Source organism: Megascapheus bottae, chromosome 5 (genome assembly GCF_031878675.1).
Source record: "Megascapheus bottae isolate mThoBot1 chromosome 5, mThoBot2.hap1, whole genome shotgun sequence".
In the NCBI taxonomy this organism is placed as follows: domain Eukaryota; kingdom Metazoa; phylum Chordata; class Mammalia; order Rodentia; family Geomyidae; genus Megascapheus; species Megascapheus bottae.
Window position 1 is genome coordinate 37,781,969 of NC_143513.1, and position 22,865 is coordinate 37,804,833.

Consider the following 22,865-nt stretch of genomic DNA (forward strand, 5'->3'; position numbering starts at 1 on the left):
TACCCTTTCTTCTGTCTTGGTCCCCATTCCCTCCCCTGACCCCCACCCCTCATCTTGTTTTTCCCCCTTCCCTATCCTATTTCAAATAAACAAATAAGCATATATACAATATATCAGATAACAGGGTGAAATACTGTAACAATATGAGATAACCAAGGGACAGCAAAAGAAATGAGAGATAACATAGTACATTAAGGACAACAATCACTCATTATATGGCTTTTGTTTCTATATCCTGGAAGTCCTTTCATTTAGCATCATACTATATGGCCTTATGTATCTAAGTTTTGCTCTATTGTAAATCTCTGCTAGGAGAGCCCAAGGTTTTTACTGATTATGACAAATGAGGGAAACCATGAGCCTATGTTCCTTTGAGTCTTAGAGCCTAAAATTTTTATTTTTGCTGATTTACTGAGTGGATTAGTTTCTTCTACTTTATAAATAGTATTTTTTACATATAAATTGCTTCTAACCTATGCTAACATTTATGTTTATAAGTATCTAATAGATCACAAAACAGTGGCTGGAAATGTTGCCTTCACTCTCAAATCAGGACATTTAAAAATGTCACATGAATGGAAATTCAAACCTGAATAGTTCATAGATAGCCTTCCACAAAGTAACCACAGGCCCTGTCCTATGAAGGATATACTTAGGAACTAACTCACCAATAAGAGATGGATGCAAATTAAAGGCTTTGAATAAAAATAGAAGCAGCCAGAAACCACAGCCATGTTCCCAGAAGGGAACATGAAAGGAATAGAGATACTGTCAAAGGACAGTTGTCCACATTTATGTCAAGGAAATGAATGAGTCTAGATTGTAAAGTAGCACAAATTATTGCTTCTGTTAATAGTTATTTTCTGTCCATTGTCAATTCAGGACTTTGTAACATGTTAGCAAAGAATATAATTCATTTCCATTATATTCTTAACCATTCCCCATAAAAGAATTTGGAAGAAAGTGAAAAATATTTCCAAGCCAGGTGGGATGGCTCATGCCTATAATCCTAGCTACTCAGGAGGCTGAGATCTGAGGATTAATATTCAAAGCCAGACTGGGCACAAAAGGACCTGAGACTCTTATCTCCAATTAACCCCTAGAAAAAATGGGAAATGGGTCTTGGCTCAAGGGAAGGGTAGTAGAGCTGAAGAGCTCAGGGACAAGGCCCAGGTCAAGTTCAAGCGCCATGACCCACAAAAAGAAAAAAAAATTCCAAGAAGTGATCTAGCTTTGTAATTTTACAATTAAAGAAATGGAGACTCAGTTTAATATCTAATCCAAGGTCATTTAGGTTAGTTAAGGAAAATCTAGAGATTTAGTATTTTCTATGTTTCTACCTCTTAAAAGCCACTATTCTAAGCTTGGGAAAAATACAGTGTACAAATTCTCTGAGTAGAAATAAAATTTTTTTCTTTTGTTTCAGAGTTTTATTAGCAACAGAAGACTAGAGATTTGTTATTTGGAATATTTCTTTATACATTAGCTAAAAATCAAATTAAGATTAATCAGAAATTTCCCTGGGTATTGTACTTGCAAGACAGTAGTAACAAAAGAAAGTCTTAGAGTTACTCTAATATCTTAGTAATTTTTAGCATCACAGTTAATAATGCCATTGGGAGAAGGAAGTTATATGACAAGCTCTAAATGTGTGGGAAATATAATTTTGTCCTTGAAAAGTTCAGTTTCCTTTATAAATTTTTGAATAAGTAAAATTAATTAGGATAGCTATGACAGAATATATGTGGTTATATTCATACAAATGTCTGTTTATAAAGTCAGTGAGCTGGAGGCGTAGTGGCTCATGCCTATAATCCTAGCTACTCTGGAGGCTGAGATCTGAGGATCAAGGTTCAAAGCCAACCTGGGCACAAAAGGACCTGAGACTCTTATCTCCAATTAACCTTTAGAAAACAGGAAGTGGGGATTGGCTCAAGGGTAGGGCAGTAGCCTTGAGCTGAAGAGCTCAGGGACAACGCCCAGGCTCAGGGGTAGAATTGTAGCCTTGAGCTAAGTTGCTCTGGAACAGCTCTCAGGCCAAGTTCAAGCTCCAAAACCCACAAAAAAAAGTCATTGAAATTTCACTTGTTTATTCAATTATGAAAGGAAAATGTTTTAATCAGTAGCTCACTAGCAATTTAAACACTTAATAATTAAATTAGGAACATAAATTGATAGGATTTACACTAAAAAGATAAGTTTACAAATGTGTTACTAGCTAGAATTAAGTATTAGTTTGTTTTCCATACTGTTTTCCAAAAGTATTTGTACAAAAGGATTTGTAAGGCTCTGTTAGAGACACCTCACCCTACCAAGTATTCCCTGATTTCCAAAGGTAATACCTCCCTTTTGATTATATACTTCTGAAACATATATTTTCATCTCTAGTTGACTGGTTACTTTCTAAATCCGTATAAAACCACTTCAAGGTTAAAGTTTTCTTAAAAAGAATTTGGGAGAGCCGGGCATGCTGGCTCATGCCTGTAATCCTAGCTACTCAGGAGGCTGAGATCTGAGGATTAAGGTTCAAAGCCAGCCAGGGCACAAAATGGCCTGAGACTCTTATCTGCAATTAACCTCTAGAGAAAAGGAAGTGGGGCTTGGCTCAAGGGTAGGGCAGTAGCCTTGGGCTGAAGAGCTCAGGGACAGTGCTCAGGCTGAGTTCAAGCCCCATAACCACCCCCCCCAAAAAAAAATTGGTGAAATAAACATGTAGGTTAAGTATTTGGTGGCAACACTGGAGATTGTATAAGTTCTCTCATTTATTAGGCAGGTGCTCTACCACTTGAGATACACTATCACTCAAGTTGTTTTTTTAAAAGCCAGCCCCTGGTAGCTCCGACCTGTAATCCTAGCTACTCAGGAGGCCGAGATCTGAGAATCACAGTTCAAAGCCAGCTTGTGCAGGAAAGTCCAGCCATGAGACTCTTATCTCCAATTAACTACCTGAAAACAGGAAGTGGAGCTGTGGGTTTAAATATTAAATATTTAAATATTTTGCTGCATTAAATATTATGACTGGTCCAAGAGTGTGGCCTAGTGGTAGAGTGCTTGCCTAGCATGCACAAAGCCCTGGGTTCTATTCCTTGGTACCACATATACAGAAAAGGCTGGGAGTGATGCTGTGGTTCAAGGGTAAAGCATTAGCCTTGAGAAAGCCCAAAGACAGTGCCCAGGCCATGAGTTCAAGCCCCAGGACTGACAAAAAGAAAATAATGACACAATCCACCATTCTCTTTTCCCTTCATCTTTCTCTCTTCTACTGCCCTCTCTCCCATTCCAGGCATATTTTATCTTCCTGTTATTTTACTAACCTGGCTCTATGGAGTTTCACTCCTGATTATTGCAATCAGCTTGATCCCGTGTATATGCATATCTTCATTTAAGTGTTTATATGGGAGGTTCTATGATCCTCATATGAGAGAAAACATTTGCAGTTTGTCTTTCTGAGCTTGACTACTTTGCTCAGTATTATTATTTTCCAGATCCATCCATTTTCCTGTAAATGTCATTCTCCCTGTTGGCTAAATAAAATTCTGTTGTGTGTACAGACTTACATACAATATGGACATGTGTATAGACACATGTACACACATACACTGTGAGATTTAGCTATTGGGAACAGTGCTACACTGAACCTAGGTGTGTAGATGAGTTTGTTATACCCTGCCATATAGTCTTGCATATAAATTTCCCTCAAGGATATCACTGAATCAGGAGTAATTCTACATTTAGTGTTTTGAGAACTCTCTTTACTAATTTCCAAAGTGATTGCACCAATTTACATTCCCACCAACCATGTCTGAGAGTTCCTTTCCCCATGTTTATCCTTCACAGTATCTGTTGTTAATATCTGTGATGATGCCCATTGTGACTGGAGTAAGATGACATCTCAGATATTTTTATTTGTACTTTCCTTTATGGCTAAAATGTTGAATATTTCCATGTCATTTATTCTGAGAAGTATCTGTTAAACTCCTTTGGCATAAACTAATTGAATTGTTGATTCTTTGGGAATTTAGTCTTTTGAGATCCTTGTTATTCTGGCTATTAAATCCTTGTCAGGTATATTATAGCTGGCAAAGATCTTCCATTCTGCAGGCGATCTTTTTTTTTTTTTTAAAGGATATCCTTCACTGTGGTGAAGCTGTGTTAAACTTGATGTAATCTCATTTATCAATTTTCTATCCTATCTTCTGGAATTCCACTGAGTAAGTTCGTGCCTATAGCAATGAATTCTAGTGTTTTCCCCTAACTTTTCCATGAGTAATTTTAGTATTTCTGGTCTTAGGTCTTTCATTCATTTCAATTTGATATTAGTACACGGTGAATGATAGGGATCAGTTTTATCTAATGCATATAGAGGTCCAGTTTTCCCAACATTATTTGCATTTCCCAGCATTATTTGTTAAAGAGACTGTCTTAAAAATACTTTTGCTGCTTTGTAAAAAGGAAAAAGATTCAGATTGCTGAAGTTGTGTGGATTTGCCTTGTAAGTCTTCTAGTCTGTTTTATTGATCTTCAGATCTGTTTTAATGCTAGCAGTTTTTGTTAAAAAATTTATAAAGTGATAGCTCCACTATCGCTTCTTTTGATCAGTATTGTTTTTCCATATTCCAAATTCTAAGATTTATGTTTAAGAGTAAATGCTGAAATCCTATTAAATAGCAAGTATTCTAATGGGCCTGTTGAGCCAATTTTAGTCACTATCTTAGTTTAAATTAGTTTATTACACTGGTAAACCAGTAGAAAATCAAAAGAAAAAAGTAGAAGTTTTATAAAGCATGAGGCGAGAAAGTAGCATTCTAATAAGAAGAGGGTATAAACTATGAGAGGCCAAAAACCGAGTCATATGGGAGTAAGAGCAACATAAATAATTTCTGTTCTTACATTACTTATGAGGGCTAGTAATTTTTCTCCTTAAGTGTTCATAACTAATTATAATGAATGCGTTCGCTCCTATCCCTGAACACAAAACCAGGATTCTCACATGTCTATATTTAAATGATACAATTGCAATACTCATGGATTTTTATACCTCCTACCAGAGATCATAATAATAAACTAAGAAAAATGAATGTAGACCTCTTAGAGACTTAGTAATATTTTCAACCTATTCTGTGTAGCAAAAAAATCAAATACAAGAAAAGTATCATTTACCAATCGTACCTAAAATTGTTAGTGTTGCAATGCTTACTGAATCTTCTCAGTCATTTTGAGAATTTCTTGGTTCGTTGTCTATCAGAAAAATGAGTTACTTGAGTGATATCATAATGGCCTTTGTTGTTGATTTATTTTTTTTTGTCTGTCCTGGGGCTTGACCTTAGGGCTTGAGCACTGTGTGACAAAATTTAAGTGGTTGAGAATTGTATCAGTTTTTTCTAATTTCAGAAATGGAATAAATGGTTCAATACTTCTCAACCACTTAAATTTTGTCAAACACATTTCAGGTGCCAATTCCTCATGCTTGTCATCATAATTACTAGGAAGGCTAAGAACAAGAAGATGACATTTTCAGGCCAGTCCACACAGAAAATCTTGCAGGACTCCGTATAAACCTTTATCTGGGTGCCGTGTCTATACTCGTTATCTCAGCTATAACAGGAAGCCAAAACAGGTGAATCAGAGTCCATGCATGCCCTGACAAGAAGCAAAGACCTATCTCAAAAATAACCAGAGTAAAAAATGAATCTGTGTATGTGTCATGTGTGCATGCATGCATACCTCTGAGTGTGTGAGTGTGTGTGTGTGTGTGTGTGTGTGTGTGTGTGTGTGTGTGTGTGTAGGTTTGGGTCAGCAATAGACCACCTTCCTAGGAAGGATGCCCAGGGCACAAACCCTAGTGGGGTGGGAGAAGGGAAGGAGGGAGAGAGTGAGAGAGAAGTTGAGGGAATGCATTGTTTCTAACACAAGAACACATGTGCAAGCTCTCTAAGAATCCAGCCATGCATGCCAAAGCAGTCATGTGAAGGTTCACCTCTCCTCTGCCAAACCATTACCACAAATTAATTTTTTTCTGGTTAGCAAAATGGAAGTCAAAACTTTGGGAATATTCTGTTATAACCTTAATCTGAAAGGTATCTTGAAGGCAAATATTACTTCTGTAAATCCCATCTCCATTTGAATGCCATGGGAAATGGTCTATGACTATTTGTTATAAAGCCTGTGTTTGTTCCTGTACACTCAAAGGACTGAAACAGCAGAATCTGAAAATACAATTTAAAAAGAAAATTAAACTAAATTAATACCAAATCACATTTTGATCATAGAACTCAATTGCTTTAAGAAGAAAGATATTGGAAGTAAGCATATGTATTTCAAATATTCAGTTTGCTACTCAAACTTCTACCTTTCTTCACACGTAATGTCAGTTATAAGTGTCTTTTCTAGTATTTGTCATCATATTAAGACTTTAAAAGCATAATGAATATGATGTACCTCAGAAAATACTGTTTTGGGTACCTGTTACTATTCGACAAAAACTAAGGATACAAATAAAGGAACAGTTTAAACTTAGTTGATGAGGTTTTCTGTTCTCTTAGCCCTTTTGCTCACTGTTGCTACCAATTTTAAACTTGAGAAAATAAAATCTTATTTAGAAACAAATGGAACTAAGACTCTTGAGAAGAGATTATTTGAACAACTGTAGAAATAGCAGCTTACTTAGTTACCTGAAAACTCTTCCATTGGCTCAGGCCAAGAGATCATATCTGCAACCCTAGCTATTCAGGAAGCTGAGATCGGGAGGACTGCAGTTCCAAGCCAGCTTGCAAAACTCCAACTCCAAAATAGCCAGCCAGAAGCACAGCTAATGGGATGGTTCAAGTAGCAGAGCACAAACACAGTGAACATGACACCTTGACTTCAAACCCTGGTATCAGCAAAAGGCTAAAAAAAGAAACTATCTTAATTTTTTTGGATGATGTAAGAAAGAATCTGCCTGCCAGGGCCGGGAGTTTGGCCTAGTGGTGGAGTGCTTGCCTAGCATGCACGAAGACCCGGGTTCGATTCCTCGGTACCACATGCATAGAAAAAAGCTGGAAGTGGTGCTGAGGCTCAAGTGGTAGAGCTCTAGCCTTGAGAAAGTCCAAGGACAGGGCTCAGGCCCTGAGCTCAAGCCCAGGACTGGCAAAAAAAAAAAAAAGAAAGAAAGAATCTGCCTGGAAGTAAGACAGTTATTCATTAGACTGGTTGAGTTAATAAAAATATAATCTCCTTCAGTCTCTCCCCCTTTGCAATGAATATTGCACCATCAGATGCTAATATTCATTTATAAAATATGTTATTATTAGGAAACATCAATTTTATGGATTATTCATTTTACAGAAGTTTCTAAAAGCGTTTCCATTTTTGAAAAGTGATGAATACACACATTCACCCAGTTTTCACTTTCAAATAGCCACATCTTTAAGAAACAAGAAGTACCCATGCATAAAAATTAGGTGAAGAATAAATCAAATTCTTTAAATAATTCTCATTTGCTTTCAAGGCAATGAGTAAAAATAAGATTATGGCTGGGTGCTTAGGGCTCACACCTGTAATCCTAGCTACTCAGGAGGCTAAGATCTAAGGATCAAGATTCAAAGCCAGCCATAGTACAAAAGGACCAGAGACTCTTATCTTCAATTAACCTCTAGAAAGCTGACAGTGGGGCTTGGCTAAAATGTTGGGCAGTAGCCTTCAACTGAAGAGCTCAAGGACAGTGCCCAGGCTGAGTTCAAGCCCCATGGCCCACAAAATAATAATAATAATAATAATAATAATAATAATGATAATAATAATATATGTAGACTTATAGATTATGTGACAGAATTAGGTGGATTATTTTACTTATCTGTTATCACTTGAATTTGGTTTTAAAGTTGCACACATGTACTGGTTTTCGTCATTATTAGTGAAAAGAGTCCTGCAAAGCCCTTTTTTCTGTCTTGGTCCCCATTTCCCTCCCCCTACTCTCATCTTGTTTTCCCCCCTTTCCTATCCAATTTCAAATAACCAAATACGCATATATCTAATATATCAGATAACAAAGTGAAATACTGTAAAAATATGAGATAACCAAGGGACAGCACAAGAGATGAGAGATATAACATAGTACATTAAGGACAACAATCACTCGTTATATGGCTTTTGTTTCTATATCCTAGAGGTCCTTTCATTTAGCATCATACTGTATGGCCTTATATATCTAGGTTTTGCTCTATTGCAAATCTCTGCTAGGAGAGCCCAAGGTTTCTACTGATTATGACAAATGAGGGAAACCCATGAGCATATGTACCTTTGAGTCTGACTTCACTTCATATGATTTTTTCTAAGGCTTTCCATTTCCTTACAAATGGGGCAATATCATTCTTTCTGACAGCAGCATAGAATTCCATTGTGTACAAATACCACATCTGGTTAATCCACTCATCAACTGAGGGACATCTGGGTTGGTTCCATATCTTTGCTATGGTAAATAGTGCTGCAATGTACATTGTTGTGCTAGTGGATTTAGTATGTTCTTGTTTCTGGATGATTGAGTAAATGCCAAGTAGTGGAATTTCTGGATCATAGGGGAGCTCTATGTTTAGTCTTTTGAGGAACTGCCATACTGATTTCCATAGTGGTTGAACGAGTTTGCACTCCCACCAACAGTGTAATAGTGTTCCCTCCTGGCCACATCCCCTCCAGCATCTGTTGTTATTAGTTTTCTTGATCCTGGCCATTCTTATTGGGGTGAGGTAGAATCTTAGAGTTGTTTTGATTTGCATTTCTTTTATGACCAGAGATGTTGAGCATTTCTTCATGTGTCTATAAGCCATTTTTATTTCTTCTTCAGAGAAGACTCTTTTTAACTCATTGGCCCATCTTTTAATGGGATGGTTGTTTCATTGGAGATTAGTTTTGGAATGATTCCATTTTTTGAGCTGTTGCTATATAAAGTACTTAGAAATTAACTTAAGAATGTAAAGGACCTTTTTGATGAAAACTTTAAAAACCTGAAAAAGGAAATTAAAGCAGAACTGAGGAAATGGAAAAACCTCCCATGCTCCTGGATTGGAAGAATCAACATTGTGAAAATGACAATCTTGCCAAGAGCTATCTACAAATTCAATGCAATACCCATCAACATACCAATGTCATTCTTTAAAGAAATAGAAGAGGCAATCCAAAATTTCATATGGAATAATAAAAGACCCCGTATAGCAAAAACACTTCTTAGCGGAAAGAGCAGTGCAGGAGGAATATCATACCAAACTTTAGACTCTATTACAGAGCTATAATAATCAAAACAGCTTGGTACTGGCACAAGAACAGGCCTGAAGACCAATGGAATAGAACTGAGGACCCAGATATTAAACCACAGACGTATGACTATGGTTTTAATGGAAGTTCTGTAGTATGAGTATTGGGCAGGCCATGGATTGCACTCAGCTCCCTGTATTTCAGTTAAAGGCAGCATAGTAGTATAGTATTTTGAAAATACATGAGGTCCTTAAGTCCGAAAGTACAAGTTTTTCACTTGCTTTATGTATAATCTCTGGAAATACTTTCATTTCTTGGGGCTCCTATTGTCTTCCCCCCAGAAGTAGAATATCTTCCTAGTGCTTTGAGATGCATTAATACCTGAAGTATTTACATGTCTTTAGTATTTTTGTGGATCTAGTTATGCCTAATACCCTTTTATTATCTCTGATAATATCTTTTTATTAGCACTGTGGTTAAGGGTGATTCTAATACCCCGTTTGATAGGAAAGCATATGTAAATTACACCTTGCTGAGTCCAGCGGTGACAGTAGTGGTAGAATTCATAGCTAATAGTAGCTGTAATTGATTTTTTTTAAATTATTATGTTACAGTTAGGGTCTTACTATGATTTTCAGGCTGGTCCTAAACTCCAGGCTTCAAGTGATCTCCCCCACTCAACCTCGTGAATACCAAGACTGGGTGTATACTATCATGCCCAGCTTACAGTTGCTTTTGTGACACCATCATTTTATAGCCCACATTCTTTTAACTGAATTAATTTAAGAATATAATTAGAACATGAAATTGGAAGACACAGGATTCAGAGCAAACTTTCTCACCAATACCTATGTCATTAAGCATCACATAATATTGGAATTTTTGCTTACTTTTGTGAGATTTTAGATTTGACAAATCCTGGTACAGTGCATAAAGGGTCTGTATTATTAGTGAGAAAATAATTTGTAGTTTATTGTAAGTTACAATAAAAAATAAACTATATTTTAAAATAGTATATTTTCTCTGATATACTTCCTAAAAGATTGAATTTTATGAATGTATATGCATTTGAATTCACTTACATCAGCATCATTTTGAAGGCTCAGCTATCCGACTCCTTGGTGTTGATCTATGCATTTCTTAGGCAATGGGATAGAAATTCTAGCTTCTTCTTCTCTGAGTTATATTGTCAAATGTAGTTACTGAATAGATTATTTCGGTACCTTTTAAACTGTTGTTTTTGCAAAAAAAACATAGTGTCTTACTAGTGATTTGTACAATTTTATATCCAAAGTTTAATCTTGTATATTAATTTCACAAATCAACTCAGAGTAAGATTGTTGTTATATCATTTATGATCACATCATACCAATGGGTATAATTATTTAATAATATACATTTAGTAGGATCTGTTATCTAATATTTATGTAAGCCTGTGCTATATATTTGCTTCTAATTAGTAAAAGGTTGTTTACTTTTGGGAGATGTAAAAATTAAAAGACAAATGATCTCACTAAAGTGCAATTTATTTTTCTTAATATGATATATATTTGAATGCCTTAACTGAACATCAGCATCAGTTTGAAACTGGTACTAAAAGTATAATACTGATTTTTTAGAGAAATGTTTTACTGGGCACAAATGGCTCATGCCTGTAATTGTAGCCTGTAATTAAGTGGCTAAGATTGGGGGGATTGTGGTTTGAGACCAACCTTGAGCAGAAAAGTCTGTAATGTCACTTGTCAGTAGAGAGCTGGACATGTACATCTGGCACCCTCACTACAACAGGAAGCCTGAAATCAGAAGATTAAGGCTCAGGTACAGGCCTGGTGAGGAATGAAGATGCTGTCACTCCAGGGGCTCACATATGTAACCAACTACCTGGGAGGTTGACATCTGAGCTTGAAGCCAACCTAGGCAAACAAATCCAAGAGATTCATCTCCAGCTAAACCATATAATGAAACATTGTTGCCCTTAAAGTACTATGTTATCTCTCATCTCTTTTGCTGTCCCTTGGTTATCTCATATTGTTACAGTATCTCACTTCATTACCTGATATATCGGATATATTTGTATTTGGTTATTTGAAATTGGATAGGGAAGGGGGGAAAACAAGATGAGGGGTGGGGTGGGGGGAGGGAAATGGGGACCAAGACAGATGGAAGGGTATCAATGTATGTGAATTAATGCACCTTCTGTCTGGCAAATATCATGTAACCCTTCTATTAATTACAATAAAAATATATGAAAAAACAGCAAAAACTTAGAGTGGAGGTGTGGCTCAAGTGATAAGAGCACCAGCCCTAAGTTAAAAAGCTAGGCAAGGCTGGGAGTTTGGCCTAGGGATAGAGTGTTTCCCTAGCATGCACAAAGAACAGGGTTGGATTCCTTGGTACCACATAGAAAAAAAGCCAGAAGTGGTGCTGAGGCTCAAGTGGTAGAGCGCTAGGCTTGAGAAAGTCCAAGGACAATGTTCAGGCCCTGAGCTCAAGCCCAAAACAACAAAAAAAAGCTAGGCAAGAGCCGAGGCAATAGGTTCAAGTCCTATTACTATCCTGTACTTGTACACACACACACACACACACACACACACACACACACACACACACACCAGCCCCTAAAAAGGCTTACAGTGTGACTTGAGTGGTAGAATGCCTATCTAGCAAGTATGAGATTCTGACTTCAATCTTTAGTACTGGAGAATAAAAAGAAGCAAAACCCTCGAGGTTTTTAAAAGAAAGTTTTATTCCTTGCATATATAAGGGCAAGCACAGAGTTCTCCTCTTAATAAAGCATCTATTCCATGACCTTGCCAGGTTCTTCCTATAGATATTAACAAGAACTGATGTCTTTTGAAGAAAGAAGTCTCAAGGGCTGATAGGGAACTGAGGCTCCCATAGCTTGGAGGACAGAGTTACAGGCAAAAGATCTTGGATGATCTGAGGAAGGATGAGAATGGTCGATCCACTGGCAGCACCCACGAGGACCACTATGTATGTAGACTTGGAACTACTGCTCTGGCTGGGATCCTATACACAGAGAGGATGAAAAGAAAAGCCCTCAGGATGCTGGCAGGGGAGAAGAGCAATGTGCTGTACCTTTCTTGAATAACATTAGACCTTAAAACATGATTTATAATGTTAGTGTTAATTAACATAAAAAGTTATGCTTAAGACTTGCCCATATATATGATATGGGAGCAATAATGAAGCTGGATCTATAGCTAAGCATTAAAACTAACACAAGAGGGAAAGCAGATACATATGACAATATAAAACCATGTGTGTATGTGTTTGTCTATAGACATAAAATAGAACACAAACTGGTGTAACTTCTTTCTGTAAACATTATGGACACAGTAGAATAATGACTGTGCTTCAGTACATTTTCTTATCATTTGCAGACAATTACTACGGGACCCCAAAGCCTCCAGCTGAACCAGCACCATTATTATTAAATGTAACAGACCAGATACTTCCCGGAGCCACTCCAAGTGCTGAAGGAAAACGGAAGAGAAATAAATCAGTAAGCAACATGGAGAAAGCCAGTATAGAGCCTCCTGAGGAGGAAGAAGAAGAGAGGCCTGTGGTCAATGGAAACGGAGTCATAATAACTCCAGGTTGGTCACTTACATTCTTTATAGGATCATTAGTTTGTTGTTTTAGATGTGCCTGTGTGTGTGTGTGTGTGTGTGTGTGTGTGTGTTTATATGCATAGTTACATACATATGTACATACACATATGTAATCATCTGTGTGTTCAGCTATAAACATACTCCAGTCATTTTCAGAGAACAGTATGTTATAAAGTGGAAATTTTGAATATGAGTTCTAATTAGTTCTAATTTTGACATATTGATTCTCAACATTCTTGACTTTTATTTCATATATGCATTGATAAGGGTTACAATTCATGCATATGATTATATAAAGTTTTAAAGCCTTTCAATGTCTATTCATTAGAATTCCGGCATGGATTTGCCTCTTAGGATTACTAGTAGAACACCCCAAATAGGGTTAGTCATACTGTTTTGCTTACTTAAATGTTACCAAAACAGGCAAAAAAAAATCATAAACATTGCATTCTGTTAGCTTTTTCAAGTAGGTTTCAAAAATTCATTTTACTTCTCTATTTTTAAGAATGGCATGGGCCAGGAGTATAGCCCAATGGTAGAGTGCTTGCCTAGCATGCACAAAGCCCTGGGTTTGATTCCTCAGTACTACATACACTGAAAAAGCCAGAAGTGGTGCTATGGTTCAAGTGGCAGAGTATTAGCCTTGAGCAAAAAGTGTCCAAGGACAGTACCCAAGCACTGCTTAATTTTCTTCATGTCCGATTTTTTTTCTCCAGAAAAAGAAAAAAATTGTAAAACTTAGTGACTTGGTGATGCTTTCTCGGATGTCTTTTATTTCATGAGTTATCTGCTAACTTTTCCAGAAAGAGATCCATTATTGTCTTGTAGTTTCCCCTCATCAGACTACGGTAAAGAACTGGAAATGCACATGTACTTTTAAAGCAATTAAATCTCTGCGAACACACACACACACACAAAATGCCAGGAGGAAGAGGACAGGGCCACCAGGGCTACCTTCACCAACAAAGAGAATACAGTGTGGACACAGAGCTGCCTTCTCCAGGGCCCCAGGCCCGCAATTAGTGCAAATGAACTGCATCTCCCAGAGAGCAAACAGAGTGTCCCTTATATGATCCCTGAGTGTCCTGGGGAATGATCTCAGCTCACCATTAGGGACCCACAATCCAGGTCCTGGGCTGCTTGGCAAGCTGACTGTGTCTGCACCATCAGTCCTGGTTACATGAATGAGATCCTGTCACTGTCTGAAGAATTATGGCCTCCGTAGTGAATCTCGCTGTTTTCCAGTGAATAATGCCCCACTCTGAAACCGCCCAACGCCTCTTCCCAGCTTATTTTTATGTGAGTTCACAGAGGCTATGAATCCTGTATCCACCCAGACCTTCATCTATTTTGTTTCTTTGTGCTTTGTATTATTTTTTTTTTTTGGAGAGATCTGTTTTTATCATGTTCTTCCCAAAACTTATGCTAGGTTTTATCTTTGCGCTGGGTGGGGAAAGGGGGTGGGGTGGAGAATCTGTGCCTATTTTAAACTAATCTTCTAAAACTACTAAAACTAGATTCTCTATTTATAAAAAAGCACATTCTATCTTTTCTTAAGAGGATTGCTTGAAAGTTAAAACTGTCCTAATGTAAAATGCTGTGCGTAACTAAATGTGATTACCAAGCCACAAAATGACCACTCTAGGTTTCAGGTTATGAATTGTAGTAGTTGTTGTAAACACACCATAAAAATGGGAAATCATGATGCCCTTCAGGGATCGGTTTTAAATCAAAACAGACTGTGGCTCAGATTGAAAGGGAGGCCTTTGTGAAACCTATTCCAGCCCTTGGGGGATTCAGTACTTTCGGGGGCTTGTACTCAAGCTCTGTGTATAGTGTTTGTCCATTTCTGTGGGATGTGCCATCAGCTCTGGCTCTGGGTATTAGTTCATGTCACTGTAACTTGTGAATGGGAGAGGTCTGGTATATGAATGAAGAATAGGGACAGGAAAGAGCAGGGTAACACCTCAGTCATATACTAGGGGAAATGTCCAAGTAGCTTGCTGTTCACAACCATCTATTCACACTGTCTGATTTTCATCTGTTTGTCATTGTTTCCTCCCTTCCCAGAGAAGTGGTCATGACTTCTTGTGTGAAATCTCATTTTCTTTTTGTCAGAGGTTTGAGTTCCTTCCTTCCTTCCTTTCTTCCTCCCTTCCTCCCTCCCTTTCTTCCTTCCTTCCGTCCCTCCATTCTTCCCCTCCTTTCTCCCTACTTTCTTCCTTGCCTGGGGTCCTGGAGCTTGAACTGAGGCCTGGGCTCTGTCTCTTTTCTCTTTGTGCTCAAGGCTTATGCTCTGCCACTTGAACCACAGTGCCATTTCTGGCTTTTTTTCCCCCAGTCCTGGGGCTTGAACTCAGGACCTGAGTACTGTCCTTGGAATTTTCCTAAAGGCTAATACTCTGTCACTTGAGCCACAGCACCATTTTCAACTTTTTCTATATATGTGGTACCAAGGAATTGAACCCGGGTCTTCTGCATGCTGAGCAAGCACTCTACCTCTAGGCTAAACTTCTGAGTACTTTATTGGACATAAGTATCCCACAGACTTTCTTGCTCAGGCTGGATTCAGAATATGACCCTCAGATCTCAGCCTCCTGAATGGCTAGGATCACAGATATGAGCCATTTATACCCAGCTCCTATTATTATACATATATCTATGTATTATATATATGTATTACATGTTATATAATATATATATGTTTTTCTTATTTTAAAGTTTGTTGAGAACATGAGCATATGTTGCCATATAACAAATTTCTTTAGAATTCCCATATTATGAAAATCACAAAGCACACATAGTTTCAGAGCTATGATAATTATTATTGCCATTATTCAAGTCTATTTTGGTTAAAGTGTTAAAAATTAAATAGAAGAAATAGACAGTATTAATTAAGGTCATTCTTCTCTCCTGCTAATGGAAAATATTTTCCTCTATTAATCTCCTCTCCTGATTCTTTTTAATTTAGATTTTGTGTTTCTGGAAATATTTTCCTTACCATCACCTACTCATGTGCCTTAAACATTTAAAATTGTATTTCTTTATTGTTCTTTTAGTGCTCTTCACAATTTGTAAGTTATTGTGAGTGATAGATAAAGATGAAATATCTCTAAGCATTGAGTATGCCATCTTAACTGGCCCCATGAATAAATGAGATTCAATTTTTCAATTGTATTTTATTGTAAGGATAATGTATAGAGGGTTACAGTTACATTCATCAGGTAATGGATACATTACTTCTCAAACCTTGGTATCCCTTCTCATGTATTTTCCCCTTTTTCCTCCTCCACTTCCTCCCAATCATCTTATTTTCCCCCTTCCATTCCCTATTTCAAATAAGCAAATAATTTTTAACATGAACAGCATTTCTTCACAGGAATAATTTCTATTTCCTCAATTAGTGTATCAGTTCAAACATCATTGCAGTAGCTTTCCTTGACTCTAATATTGCATTCTATACTTGTATTTCTTTCCTGGACTCAGAAAGTAAGGGAAAATATTTGTTTAGATTTCAAAAAGTTATATAGATTTGTAAACAGTTGTGTATATATATATATATATATATATGCTACCATGCTTACGTATTTATCTCATATTGCAGAAAGTAGAAATCACAACACTTTTAAAAGAATGATTTCTGGAATAATGAAATGTCAAAACTACCCCATGAAGGCCAGGACTTTGGCCTAGTGGTTAAAGTGCTTACTTAGCATGCACAAAGACCGGGGTTCGATTCCTTGGTACCACATACATACAAAAAAGCCGGAAGTGGTGCTGAGGCTCAAGTGATAGAGCTCTAGCCTTGAGAAAGTCCAAGGACAGCGCTCAGGCCCTGAGTTCAAGCCCAGGACTGGCAAAAAAAAACCACAAAAAACCACTACCCCCTGAATAATATTCAGCTGTACGCATAGAAAATTTTGAAGCATATGCATAGAAAATGAGCACTAGGCAGAGTGCATAAGATTTTTTGTAGCAGCTAGCTTTCTGGAAACCTGAGAATATCAGCAGGAGGTAGACCTACTTTGAACTCTTTTTCCTTTGAATTTTGGAATTTCATAGCATGCACATATTTCAGTACATCTAAAAAGAAATTATTTAGTTAAGAAATAATTCACTACTCATACAATGTACAAGCACGTTGGGAATTGTAATTCCTTTTCTCATTTTAGACACTTTGGTACAAGCAAAGAAATATAATAGCCAGGTGCTTGTGGCTCATGCCTGTAATCCTAGTTACTTAGGAGGCTGAGATCTGAGGGTCTTGTTTCAAAGCCAGCCCAGGCACTAAAGTCCATGAGACTTATATCCAATTAACCACCAGAAAACTGGAAGTAGCAGTGTGGCTCAAGTGGTAGAGTACTAGTCTTGAGCTAAAGAGCTCAGGGACAGAGCCCATGCCCAGAGTTCAAGCACCATAACCAACAGAAGAAGAAGCGGGAGAAGCAGGAGAAGAAAGAAGAAGACGAAGAAGAAGAAGAGGAAAAGGAAGAGGAAGAAGAAAAGAAGAAGAAGAAGAAGAAGAAGAAGAAGAAGAAGGAGAAGGAGAAGGAGAAGGAGAAGGAGAAGGAGAAGGAGAAGGAGAAGGAGAAGGAGAAGGAGAAGGAGAAGGAGGAGGAGAAATGTACATAAGCATGCCATCCTAATTTGCTTGGATCAGCTGGTTCCTGAAGACAGAGTACTCTCCACTTTCTGTCATTACAGTAGACTCTACACATGGCCATTGTCAAAAGTCAACTATATATAATTACAAGCATCAAGTTATATTATAAATAGAATAGTACTCCACAATCATAATTTTTCATGAGGAAACGATTCCAGGATGAGGTTTTTCTTTTTTAATAAAATGAATATGATCCAAGTTTATTTGCATAGTAGGAAATCAATTGACATTGTTGGAGCAGGAGGAGGGGTTAAGATTGTGATAGAGGAGTGAGTTTTATTTGAGTACATTTTATACACATGAAAATATCACAATGAGTCTCACTAATTATAAAACTATTAGCTACTAAGGAGGACATGGAAAATCAAAGTTCAAAGGAAGTTTAGGCAAGGAAGTGCAAAGGACTCTATCCCCAACCAACCAATAAAATGCCAGACTGAATGTGTGGCTCAAGTAGTAGAACACGAGCCAAGTAAAAGCCCATAGTTCACATCCTTGTATTTGCACAATGAGTAAGAGGGATGAATAGAATCGAGATGAAATAAGATTTCAACTACTAACTGTTGACCATAAGTGATTAATCTGAATGATCTATTGTACTCTTCTCTGTATATAGTTTTTCCATTATGAGGAAAACACCTTCCTCATTATGACTTCTGTTCTAGCCTCTCCTATGTCAGTCCATGGATTTGTTTCTGCTAAATCAATTACTTCAAATATTCCTAACACTTTTCCCTTTATGCCTCTATCCCTGTTACTCTGCATCTGTTTTTCTCCTTCCCTGTTTACTAGCTAATAATCTGGAAGAAATTGCAGCCTACTTCCCTTGCAAAGAAAATTCTAAGTATAAGTGTGTCTCTTAATTTCAATTTATGCATCTATCTATTGTGTATTTATTGTGAAGTCTATATCAGCAGATTGTTTTAATGTGGGACATGAACCATTCTCCTTTGAACAACTGCAATGGTAACTAAAAGTAGTCACTAAGCTTTTAAAAATAATTAATTGATCTGGGTTCTGATGGCTCATGCCTGAAATACAGCTAGTTGGGAGGCTGAGACCTATGGGTGAAACTTTGGAGCCATCTTGGGCAGGACCAAAAAACAAAGCCAGAAGTGGTGCTGTGACTCAAGTGGCAGGGCACCTACCTTGAGAAGAAGAGCTAAGGGACAGTGCTCAGGCCCGGAGTGTAAGCTCCATAACTGGCACTAACAATAAAAAAACACAAATTGATTTGCTAAAAATTCCAAGACTTATTAACTAATTACTTAATAAGCAGGCTTGGCCACAAACTCAAGATTGAAGCAATGTTTAAGTGGATGCTAAAATTTTTCTAGAGTATTGACCTACATTTCTACAGGTAAAAAATCTTTTAAGACAAATATAGCTAATTATAGCAAATACTAAAACAAACTCCTGGTGGACCAAAAAGTTAAAATATATTGACAAGGAAATGTACATTAAAAGTTATTTAACAGGACTAGTTTTTTTTTGTTAACCCTGAGGAAGTAAATCTCATACAAGAGTTTATGGACGGGAAGTTTGGCCTAGTGGTAGAGTGCTTGCCTAGCATGCACGAAGACTCAGGGTTCGATTCCTCAGTACTACATACATAGAAAAAGCTGGAAGTGGTGCTGTTGCTCAAGTGGTAGAGCTCTAACCTTGAGAAAGCCCAAGGACAGTGCCCAGGCCCTGAGTTCAAGCCCCAGGACTGGCAAAACACACACACACACACACACACACACACACACACACACACACACACACAGCTTACCTACCATTCAGATGAAGCACTTCAGCATTGAGTGCTGCAGTAAAGATCTTTCCACCACAGATCAGCTCAATGTAATGTTAGGTTCGCAAGAAATTGGAGACATCTCTGTGTCCCACCATACACACCATGGTGACCAATACCACAGAGCAAAATTCACAACTGAACGAGGAGCAATCCTTTGTAAGCAGGTTAGTGGTCAGAGTTGTCCCAATACACGTGAGGACACAAAGCCATGGGCTAAAATAAAACTGAAGGAGCCTATGACTCTACTTTAAATTAGTCCCCTCAAAGATGCCACAGTGATGCCAACATCACAGTCCAGTCACAGCCCCTAGTACCTTGCCAGAACAAACATAAATAAAATAGTAGAGAATATGGGAAAACTGTGTGGTTTCTCAGAACTGTTTTCATCTTTAAATTAACAAATCCTATTGCATGACACCAATGGGAGGAAAAGCTCAAATTTTTATGAACTTCTTTTATAGAAGAAATAATCCCTTATTTAACCTTTTCATACTTGTAGTGTTATTTTTAGAGGAAAAGAACCCCTACATATTCTTAAAACTCTAGAAAATTGGCCATACCTTTTTACATTGATTTTGTTCTATTCTTGGGTGCTTATTTTATTTTTTTATATTTATTTATTTATTGCCAGTCCTGGGCTTAAGCTCAAGGCCTGAGCACTGTCTTTGGAGTTCTCAAGGCTGGAACTCCACCACTTGAGCCCCAGTACCACTTCCGGCTTTTGTCTATGTATGTGGTATGGAGAAACCCAACCCAGGTCTTCATGCATGCTAGGCAAGCACTCTACCACTAGGCCAAACTTCCGGCCCTCTTGGCTGCTTATTTTAATCTTTACGTAGTTTTATTAAGGAAGCCATTTGTGAATATAATTCATCTTAATCAATGTCACTCCTTTGGACATTTTCAATCTTTTTCCAAACCACCTGCCTCTCCTCACTTTTCTTAATTTTGTAGGATTTACATTGAAAATTTGACCTCATTTTGCCATACTACTTGTTTATAGAAGCAGAAATAATTTGGATTACTTGATTGATTTTATTACTCAATTTGCTTAGAGCTCAAAGTACTACACCTCAGTGATAAACAGTGTGTAACACTATATTCTAGTAGTGGACTACTAAGGACTTCATACACATGTGACTTATAACCCTTGTAAGTAAGTGAGGCTATTATTTCCATGAGAGAAATTGAGGCACGCACAAAGTGACTATACTTTGTTCATCTTTCACACTGTGAAGGACAAATCCAAACCCCCTAGGTTTGAACTTATACTAGCAATTATATTTAACTGCTTCCTTTGGAGAGTGTTGGACTCTGAGAATTGTTAAATAAATGTATTTATTTTTATTTTTGCCAGTCCTGGGGCTTGAATTTAGGGCCTGTGCACTGTCCTTGGGCTTTTTCCTCAAGGCTAGCACTCTACCATTTGAGTCACAGCACCATTTCTGGATTTTTTCTATGTATATGGTCCCGAGGAATCGAACCCGTGTTTTCGTGCATGCTAGGCAAGCACTCTATCATTAGGCCAAACTCCCAGCCCCAAATTTAACTTTAATTATCCTTTTTAAATTATCCTATTCCCTTTTCTCTTCAATCAAAAATATGGTCCTCGATCTCATTATCTCTAAGCTTAGAGGTTCTTCATCTATTTTTAATTCCAAAGAAATAATATAAAGACAAGAAGAATAAAAGACTATTTAATTTGTTAAAATTTGTCTCAGGGTAAAATTCAAATTGTGTGATAGTTCAGAGGTATAAAATCAACAATGTCCTATCCAACACACACACACACACACACACACACACACACACACACACACAAAACCCTTCATTACTTTCTCTCATTTCAAAATATGACAGAATAAGACACCTTACATTTACCATATAAATAGAACAGGTCAAATTAAAATGTGGGAAAATAATGGATAGATAGTTTTATTCATGAAATGGCTTTGTCTTCATTTCTGGTTATTTCTTATTGAAGCCAGATGAGATCATTAAAAACCTTTGCATTCTTATTTATCCTTTCCTAATATCCAAGATAAGTTAAGTCAGTAAGCAAATGGAATAGTTTCTACGCATATTTTTCTACTGTCAAAACTTTAGTCAGAATTGGAGCTGTAATATTTGTAAGGAATGATCTAAATGCAAAGTGTATATAGTTTACTCTCTCCCAATTAAAAATCTTTTTGGCCTTAGACTATTATAGATTTCTGAGTACTTCTGCCTTCTTATAGAATAACAGAAAACATACTTATTCAAATTCAACAAAACCCTTAGATTAAGAAAAACCAAGGAATTTATTTCTTCATTCTTCACAAAATAAAGGTATAGGAAAATATGTTTTATTTGGGCATTGTTTCTAACTTTGTACTTGAAATGTTTATGTCTTGATATTTCTATGGCAATTCTGAGAAATTTAAGCCTTGGTCCCAGGGAGATTTTCTTTATCACTATTCTTTTTATGTTTTTTTTTTTGTGTGTGTGTGTGTTTGTGTTTTTTGTTGATCTTGAACTCTGGGCCTGGGTGCTGTCCCTGAGATCTTCAGCTCAAGGCTACCACCCTGCTCTTCCAGCCACAGCCCCACTTCCCATTTTCTAGTGGTTAATTGGAGATGAGTCTCATGGTCCTTAGTGCCTAGGCTGGCTTTGAACCTTGATCCTCAGATCTCAGCCTCCTAAGAAGCTAGGATGACAGGTGAGAACCACCGTGCCCGGCTTTTATCACTGTTCTTTAAGAGGCATTTCCTTCCTCAGTGAAATATTCTCTTTCTATTGTTGGTTCAAAAGAATAATACTTGCCTTAGTTTAGGAGATAACTAACTGACATAAAAATGAAATGTGAAATGCTTAGATATATCTGCTCGACAATCTGTTCATTTTTAGCTTTGAGCATCTTGTAGAAAAACAGTTTATTGCTCAGAAGGAGGATTTTTAGGCTTACAATAAAACTGTACTGTTATTGAGAAATGATTCTTAGAAGTCAAAATTAAGGACATTTTTACTTGGACAGTACCTCTCTCTCTGTCTCTCTCTCTCTCTCTGTCTCTCTCTCTCTCTCTCTCTCTCTCTCTCTCTCTCTCTCTCTCTCTCTCTCTCTCTCTCTCTCCCCCTTCCCTCGCTCCCTCCACCTCCTCCTTCTCCTTCTCTTTCATCCTTGTGCTCAAGGCTAGCACTCTATCACGTGAGTCACAACTCTGAGTTGTTTATTTGAGATAAATATCTCACTGACTTTCCTTCCTGGGATGGCTTTGAACTGCAATTCTCAGACCTCAGCCTCCTGAAGTAGCTAGGATGGCAGATGTAAACCACTAGCACTGGGCTTCCTTTCTCTTTTTTCTTTTCTTTTTCCTTTTTCTTTGTACCATTGTATATATACATATATATATTTCATTCTTATTTTCATTCCTATTTCAACACATACCTGCAATATACCTCAATATACCTCACCAAAGTTACCCTTCTGCTCCTGACCCTTCTCTCCTTCCCCCTTCAAATAACCCAAACAGGTTGCATTGTTTTATTTTCATATATTCATATG

General features: G+C 37.4%; 1 protein-coding gene across 1 annotated transcript in view; it reads left to right on the forward strand.

The window, feature by feature from the left end:
• Magi2 (membrane associated guanylate kinase, WW and PDZ domain containing 2) overlaps positions 1-22,865 on the forward strand; it is a 1,234,376-nt gene that overhangs the window by 757,343 nt on the left and 454,168 nt on the right. Inside the window, exon 4 of the mRNA XM_090332908.1 lies at positions 12,633-12,848. Coding sequence (XP_090189034.1) covers positions 12,633-12,848 — 216 coding nt within the window. The remainder of the gene's footprint in view (positions 1-12,632; positions 12,849-22,865) is intronic.